Source organism: Desmodus rotundus, chromosome 13 (genome assembly GCF_022682495.2).
Source record: "Desmodus rotundus isolate HL8 chromosome 13, HLdesRot8A.1, whole genome shotgun sequence".
Lineage (NCBI taxonomy): Eukaryota > Metazoa > Chordata > Mammalia > Chiroptera > Phyllostomidae > Desmodus > Desmodus rotundus.
This window is the reverse complement of record NC_071399.1, coordinates 76,526,400-76,535,265: the sequence shown is the minus strand read 5'-3', so window position 1 is coordinate 76,535,265 and position 8,866 is coordinate 76,526,400. Positions and strand designations below refer to the sequence as shown.

General features: G+C 43.9%; 1 protein-coding gene across 12 annotated transcripts in view; it reads left to right on the top strand.

Moving 5' to 3' along the window:
• The first annotated feature begins 7,527 nt into the window (after window positions 1–7,527).
• The window catches only part of RBM26 (RNA binding motif protein 26), an 81,055-nt gene continuing 79,716 nt past the window's right edge, over window positions 7,528–8,866 (top strand). For 4 of the 12 annotated variants that reach the window (XM_024568920.3, XM_024568910.3, XM_024568878.3 and 1 more), the window contains exon 1: window positions 7,528–8,078. In XM_024568920.3, coding sequence (XP_024424688.1) covers window positions 8,008–8,078 — 71 coding nt within the window. In that variant the 5' untranslated portion in view covers window positions 7,528–8,007. The remainder of the gene's footprint in view (window positions 8,079–8,866) is intronic. The other 8 variants (XM_053916318.2, XM_024568843.4, XM_024568894.4 and 5 more) reach the window with 3 other exon arrangements.

Sequence of the window (8,866 nt, the reverse complement as noted above, 5' to 3'; positions counted from 1 at the left end):
GGGACCCAGCAGGAGGCAGGCACATGTGCAATGGAGGTAAGAATGGAGTTCTGGCTGGTGTGGCTCAGAGGATTGAGCGCCAGACTGCAAAACAAAAGGTTGCCAGTTTGCTTCACAGCCAGGACACATGCCGGGGTTGTGGGCCAGGTTCCCAGTTGGGGGTGTGAGAGAGACAACTGACTTCACCTCTCTCTAAAAATAAATAAAATAAAACAAAGAAGTTAGAATGGTAGTGGGGGTTGGTGCTGGACCAAAGAGGCCTGGTCTAGCCTGGGGAAAAAAGCGATTGGTTGGGAAGTGGACCAACCCAAAGCACGGGCAAGTTTGGGAATTGGGCATTTTGCTAAAGCACCTGGCCCATTCCACACCTCAAACAAATATAGTCCCAGGGGAACAAAGAAACTCTTTCTTGCTTGTCACTCCTCTCCATGGACCATGTGGCCTTAGCAGTCACGAGGCCCGTGGCCTCCAGGAAGGAGGCTCTCCCTCTCCCTGAACTGGTGAAGCATCCACTGGTGCATTTGTGCCCTCTCTCACTCAGAAGCTTGTGGCCTTCCAGCCTTAGCAGCTGCATGGCCAATGGCTACGCTGGTTCCATATGCAGCCTTTAGGAAGGAGTCTGAAGCTGGACTGCAGCTGGGAACAAACTAAGCTACCTGGATGACTGCTTAGCATCCACCTTGGGCTGCAAAAGATGGTGTTTTATTTTTTTTTAAGATTTTATTTTTATTTATTTTCAGAGAGAAGGGAAGGGAGGGAACAAGAAAGGGAAAGAAACATGGATGTGTGATAGAAATATCAGTTGGTTGCCTCTTGCGCACCCCCAACCAGGGACCTGGCCTGCAACCCAAGCGTGTGCCCTGATAGGGAATTGAATTGGCAACACTTCAGATCACAGGCCATGCTCCACTGAGCCACACCAGCCAGGGCCAAAGGATGATGTCTTAAAATGCAGCAGGGACTTTCAGGCACTGCCTTTCATTTGCTCTTGCTTAGGATGGTTGGGTTTTGTCTGGGTTTTGCATAGATGAGCTCTGAGATGGGGAGTCCCCCATTCTTCCAGAACATTCAGCATCTGAATAAAAACCTTTTTCCTTCCTCACCAGCCTCTACCTCTAGAGTTTGCCTTTTCTGGAGGTGGGCAGCTGAACCCCCATTTTTGTTCAGTAATACACCGAAGAATTGGTGATTGTCTTTCAAACCCTTTTTTAGCAGAAGTACTCTGATCGCAGTAAGGGGAAAATTGTAGTATGTTCTCTATCCCAGTTTACACTATCACCTATTGCTTTAGTGTTTCACCTTGAATTATCTAAGGACTTACCTCCCACAGCAAGCATTATTTTTCTTTCCAAGTTATGTGTCTAGTCTCAAGTGAGAAAACTATATTATCTTTAAGTTGCTCTTAATTCTATTTCTAGAGAACTAAAAATCTTGGTATGCATTATGTTAAAGGTAATTTGCATCCCTTCTGTTTTTTATTTAAAAATCCCCACATTTAATTAAACTGTTTCTTAAAAGAAGTACACATGTATGCTCATGTTTTCAGTTCATCCTGACATACTGAAAACCTTTTATGACTGCATCATAGTCGAAATAAAATCTAGTTCAAATCTTAACACAGCCCATGGTCATCTAATTTAGTCAGCAGCCATTTCCTCCTACCCCGATACCCTGCCACCTGTCTGCCATTCTTTAAGATCCTGGTGCGTCCTTCACTCAGAACACCTCACAAGCTATGATGTCGGCCTACGATGTTCTTGCCTCTATTTTGTTTCACTTGACTAACTTCTACTTATAATCAGTCTTCTTAATCACGTAATACCATATCCTTAGAGGGGCCATGCTTGAATCTTTCTAAACTATTACAATGGTTTGTATTTTCCTGTTTCTTTCATCATACCTAATTGTATTTGTAACTACACATCTTTCCCTATGTGATTATTTGTTAAATGTCCCTGTTCTCTATTAGGGTGTAAGTTTCATGTCTCTTTCGTCCATCACTGTATTTCCAGCAAGTATGTCCGAAGCACAACAGACCTGCAGTAGACGTTAGCTGAAAATTGAATTGGGAAAACTAAATAGAGTGCAAGAGTTGAAAATAGGAGAAAAGGAAGCAACCGATGAAACAGGGTACTTCAGGAGGTCATAGGGGATTAAATTCAGAGCGTTACATGGAAGATAAAATGTATGTATGTTAAAAAAATAAAATGATAGGTGCTAATTAAATAATGGCCATAGAAAGTCAGTCTTGTTAGAAGGTGTGTCTTGGGAGAGATCATATTAAATTGAGGTGACTAAGAATGATTTTAAAGAAGTAGCTGGGTTATAAGTTATGGTTAAATTTTATTATGAACTATAATTTTTAAAAATTCATAAAATTAGAATGAATCAGATGATTTAACTTACAGGTTGGGCTCTCTGGGGTGCAGAAGCTGAGGTAAAGTCAGAAGCACAGAAAGGGTGGTGGAGAGTAGCACTTGTGAAAAGGAAAGGGAGAAAGTAGTATTGGGCACGGGGAGCCATTAGTTTAACAGATCTGGCAAAGCTTTTATTATCCCAGGGTTAAGTAGACCCTTATCCGATGTCCTGCTCAGTCTTGGTTGAGGAAGGACAGGGGAGAAAGAGATTGCTGTGAGAAGAGCACAACTTCAGCTGAGAAAACCCAGGAGCTAACAGCTGGAGGCTGTCAGCTAACTACATGCCTTGCGGTTGAGCGTGACTCCTTTCTTGAAGGTATGTGTATCTGGGCGGTCACCGAGGTGCAAATATATGAGGGAGGACCCCCCAAGCCAGAATTTATTTATAAAAATTGTGTACGTATTCTTACATGTTTAAACTTTAGTCACCTTCAAAGTACTCTTCGTTTCATGCAATACACCTCTGGAGATTTTATTTCCACTGCTCAAAACAGTTTGTGAACTCATCGATTTTGATGCCTTTTAGTGCTTCTCCCATTTTCTGTGTTACCTCTTCCACATTAGCAAAATGTTTCCCTTTGAACACTTTTGTCATCCAGGGAAACAAACAAACAAAAATCACTTGGGGTAAGATTGGGTGAATAGGGAGAGTGGGGTATGGGGGTAATTCTGTTTTTGGTCAAAAACTCCTGAACACTCAGAACAGTATTGGCAGGTGCACTCATGAAATGGATGGACATGTTGAAAGAGTCTTCAAAAAAATTCAGTGAAGTCAAACGCAGCCTCTCACAACAACCCCAGCTGGTACACTGATAGATGGGTTCCTAGCAGGGGAACCCTGTACTATAGGGGGCCCACTCTCCAGAAGATAATTCTGGTTTTTTTTAATGACCCCTGTAATTATATAGGATGTCAATTCAATCCAAATGAATCTATACATTTAATGAAGGATTTTTTGACAAGCTCAACAAGTTTGTTTTAAGCATATGGAAGACCAAAGGTTCACATTTAGCTAAGTAAAATTTGAAAAAGAAGAGCAGAGAAGGGATTTAGTCTATTACATATTAAGATAGTCTATAAGATAATGGCAAATAAAAACATGGTACTGGTGTTGTCACAGACAAGGAGACCAGTTAAAATGGTCAGAACCAGAGCCACATAGAAATGGACTTATGAAGATATGATAAAGATGGCATCAAAAATCAATGAGGAAGGGTCCTGGCCAGGTGGCTCACTTGGTTGGAATGCTGTCCCATACACTGAAAAAGGTTGTGGGCTTCCTTGTCGGTCAGGGCACATACCTAGGTTGTAGATTTGATCCCCAGTTGGGGTGTGTATGGGAGGAAATTGATCAATGTTTCTCTCACATGGATGCTTTTCTCTCTCAAATCAATAAACATATCCTAGGGTGGGGATTAAAAAAAATCATTAGGGAAGGAACAGACTATTGATTGAGCAGAATTATGGAGAAAAATTGGTTTGCCGTTTGGAGAAAAAACAAGCTAGATCCCCACCTTACACCGGATATACAAATGCACTGCAGAGAGAATGAAGACCTAAATATGATTTGCTGGAGAGAGTGATAAACTGTAAAACAAAGAAAAGAAAACACAGAGTATCTTTGTGATGTTGAAATGCAGACTGAGCTTTTAAACAAGACCCCAAAAGCACTATTGAGAGTAGTAAGATTGTAGCCATCAGCGAGGAGAGAGACCTGGAAGAACCTGAGTACACCACATTCTGGAAAACATTCCTAGGATCAGGGCAGCTAAGTAAACCATAAGGATACATATAGGTTTGTTAGGAGATACATCATTATGACTTGCCTATCCTAAATATTTTCCCTGCGTCCACTTTCCTCTTATTTCCTCTTACATACCCTTCAATAAACACTTTTGAGTTGCAGACATTGTGTTAGGTGCAGGAAATATGAAGAAAAATAAGCCTGTGTCCCAGTCCTTAAAGAGCTCATAATCTAGATAAGGAGACAGATGAGAAAACTAAATAAAATGTTTTAATTCCTCTTCTACAGGTAGTAACCAAGAGGCAACTACCTTTGTCTAGGGCATCTGTGAGAAGATGGTATTTGAGCAATGAGGTAAGACAATCCAGGCAAACTGAACAGCACTAACAGTCACAGGGCTTTATAAGAAGAGCATGGTGTGTTGGAACATGTTAACCAGTAACCTAGTACTGGACATTCTGAAATGTTTGTTACTGAAGAGAGAAAGTAGCCTATAAGGGTTGTTTTAATCTTTTTTTAGTAGCATTGATTATCACATTAATTAATTATCACTTTTAAAAGCAAAGCCAAAGATGAAGCACTGAATTAATGGAGGGTAAATGTTAATGGTTAAGGAAGAAAAGCATGCTAGGCAGCTCTGATGACTAACCTTGGAGTGATAACAAGCACTCAATCCTGGATTTAGAGGAGGTGATTGCTTATCAGCTGCATTGGTCAGGGAAGATTTCATGGAAATGGTAGGGCTTCATTTGATCATTCAAAAAATGGAGAACTAACAATTGTCTCTATTACATTGGGGGCTGTGAGTGGAGTAAGAGATTCAAAGCTTAGTCCCTTAAGGAACGGATAATAAGATAACTGCAAAAATAAAGCAATGAATGCTGTCATAGAAGGAAGCACAGGCTGATTTGAGAAAAACCTCAGAGGACTCTTGCTTTAGATCAGAGGTCAGGGATAGGTTTCCCAGGGTGATGCACTGATCTTGATGGATTAGTGGGAGTCCGTCAAGTGAAAGGGAGGGAAACGCATTTTGCACCGGCTCAGTTTAATTAGATCACACCTCTTTCAAGGAAGGTGAAATAGCTCAGGATGGCTGGATCAAAGGCTGAAAAGCACTGAAAGAAGTTTTTAAGGCAAAGGAAGGGGTTTAATTGTGAAAGGTCTTTATGGGATGTTAAAAATTTTGGAATTTTTTTGAGTGTACATACATTTATTAAAGCTGGGGACAGTGAAACAAGGAAAGGCTTAGGACAGTAGAAGCAACAAAAGATAGTCTAGGTGGGGCTGCTTTGGCTCTTTAGAAATGTTATAGTAAAGAAATGAGCCCAGGCAGGTCTGCTTTGGATCACTGGAAAGTCAGAGAGAAGTGGCCGTGGAGACGGGATCAGGTTAGCCCTGGACGAGCTGCCACTGCCCACTGCTACGGTGGCTGCAAGTCTTGTGGGGACCTTTAGAGTTCAGGACATGCATCCCTGAGAGAGGAGAAAGGCACAGGTGTGCTCCTGAGAGGGAGAGCACCAAGAATTTGGACTTTTATCCTGAAGACAATGTGGGAGTTGATGAAGATTTTAAGCAGCGAAGTAACGTGATTTAGATCCAAGTTTCACGATGACTGCTATAAAGGCAATGATGATGCAGGTGATCAAATATGGACTGATAGGGGGGCGACCTAAGAGGCAGAGAAATTAAAAGGTTGTTGCTATTGTTTAGGGAAAATAAGAGAAGACTTCAAACACACACTAGCAGTGGTATTAAGAGAGAAGGAAGTTTAGCTGCCAGGGAAAGAAGCAAAGACATTTCCTGCGGAAATGATGTGAATAAATGTTTGGAAAAGTGGGGGAAAAGTAAATCAGTTTTCCTGGAGCATATGGTATACGACAGTAGAACGATGACTAGCCTCGGAAGTCTGGGATGAATGGCCAGAGTTATGGAACTGTTGGTGATGAGGTTGCAGACGTTGGTAGAATCGGCTAGTTACAAGGCTTTTAAATAAAGAGGCTAAACAATTGAAATGCTACTTTTCTCTAGAAATATAATATTCTTTATTGAAGTAAAATACACATACCATACATTTGTCATTTTAGCCATACGGTTCAACGGCATTCAGTACCTCAACAGGGCCCACCTCCAGAACTGTTCCATCGTCCCCAGCTGAAACTCTTCCCAGCAGAAAAGAACTCCCAGTTCTTCCCGGCCCCTCCCAACCCTGGCGACTCGCCTTTCGGTCTCTGGGTTGGGTTATTCCAGGTCCCGCACACAAGTGGCACTTCTGTGTTTGGCTTACTTCACTTAGCTAAAGTGCTTTAATCAACACCCCGGTTATTTCCTAACCGGATTTTAATTTGCATCCTACCTTTATGCTGTATTTTAAAACAAATGTCTAGCTTTTACATGACAATCTTTTCCACTTACTGCTTCTGGACACTTCACTCCAGGCTATTATAAATAGGAAATTATAAACTTGGTGTAGTTAATGACAATTAAGTGTCATATGTGACTTTTTTATTGGTCTACTTTAAGTGTCTACATTGTGAATTTTTTTCATTTTATTATAGTTTATGGGTAGTAGACTTTTTGCAAAATTTCACCTAGTACCTTAAGGGCAGCAAATAATAGCAAATAGAGTAACTCAGGCAGAAATCAAACTCATTTGACTACCCTGCAGAAGGGAAGTTAATTTTGGGGCGATGCTGATATGAAGGTTCTTTCTTTTGAGACTACCTAAATTTCCCTCTCTGCTGCCGAGTCGCTCTAAATGAAGAGAATTAAAAACACACTTTTCTTATTTTTAGCTGGGGAAAAGCCCGAACGTTTCAGAGGTCTGGAAACTATTTGAGAGCTGTCAAGGTTATTTCACCTTTCATTTGAGGTACCCCCAGGTTTTTAGTGCTCTGTCAACAAACTGAGTAATTTCGGACAAGACACTAACCCTCGGGAAGTCTCGTGGGTTACATTAGACCGGCCGATGCCTCCCAAACTACAGCACAGCACACACATACCGCAGGACGCAAGTAACCAGAGGAGGCAGTACAGCGCAGCGACGCTGGAACCCGGGGGCAGCCGTGAGCCCGGGCACACGCGGGTGGGGACGCCCCCCAGGAGCGCTCCAGCCCCCAGGTTGGTTCCACCTGACGCGCCACGGCCGCGTGTTACAGAGGACGAGCTGGGGCTCCAGCTGTTTCTGAAATCACCGATCTTTCCCACCTAGTTAAACAAAAAAAGGTCTTTATTCCTTAAGATTATCAAAGTGCGAAAAGGCACAAAAACATCAACCCACGCAAATACACAGAACAAATCGAACAGTTTGCTATCGGCCAATTTTACGTTTCTTCCCAGCAGGCTCCGGGAGTCATCGCGAGACCTCGCCAATTCTCGCGAGAGTTCCCGGCAGCCATCTTCTCGGGGGTGCTGGGAGCCGGGAAGACCCCCCGAGTCGTTTCCATTGAGACGGTCTTCGTCTTCGCTTTCTTCACTTTTTCTTTTCTGCGTCACCGACAAGCACCTGGTCCCCAGGCCGAGAGAAAGCCCGGGCCCAGACGCGTGTTGCGCTTCTGGTTCAGAAAGATTCGCTGGGGTGGAGGGAAGGGGGAGGGCCCGGGCAAGCCGTTGCAGCCTCAGCCCGGGCCGGGGTCCGGGGAGGGGAGCTCCTAGCACCCTGTGGACTTGCGGCCTGCGGCCGTCCCCGCGCAGCTGTTCACCGAACCCAGTTCGCGGGAACCTGCCACCGGCGCCTCCCACCGCGGCCCACGCGGGCGGCGCGCGGAGGAGGGGGCGGGGGCAGCGGCGGCGGTAGCGGCCGCGACCGGGGCGGGCGGAGGAGTGAGACGGGCCTCGGGGCCTCTGTGGATGGTTTCTAAAATGATCATTGAAAACTTCGAGGCACTGAAGTCCTGGCTCAGCAAGACTCTCGAGCCCATGTGAGTATCCGGGCTATCTGCAGGGATGAGGTGGGAGATAGGCGGACACAGATCTTTGCAGTTTCCCCAGGTGCCTGCGGGGGAGGCCGAAGCGGTGAACGGAGGTCCCAGGGTTCTTGGGTTTTCTCTGTTTTTTCCACCCTCGTTCCCAGGTTCTGCATATCCCGGAGAGCCATTTTCCTATCATCGAGTTGGTCCTTAAACCGCTGTCTCCCGCTTTTGGTTTCCCGTTATGTTAGACCGACCCCAATCTCCACGGACACACTTGTGTTTCATTAGTAAATCGGCTTTTTTTTTTTTTTTTTTTTTTTTTTTTTTTTTTTTTTGGTGAATCCGAGCATAACCTCCTGCCTACAGATTATTTTGTGTTTTTTTTTTAAACGGAGTGAGTGGCCTTTATTAGGGATTTGGATCTAGTCTAAGCCACTTACGTTTTACCTAAACACTTTCTGGAAGAAAGGCCACATATGCCATGTGCTGTCTGGCTCATCGGCATCTCTCTTCAACTGATTGAAGATGTAACAGGTGCTGAGGTGCTCAGTAAAATTCCCTTTTCCCACCTACACGGTTGTTCGCTCGGAGAGGAGGAAGAACGTGCAGTCTATCCATATGGAATATTTAGCAGTTTTCAGTGGGATGCTGTAAGATGATGGGCTGCGTGTGTATTTTGGGGGCCGGGGGTTCAGAGTGCTGAAATGCTTTACATCAGAAAAATTAAGGAGTGTTTTAAGGATCCATCTTTGAATACATAAATAAATCATGGGCCAAGTCCTGTATCAAAATTGGTT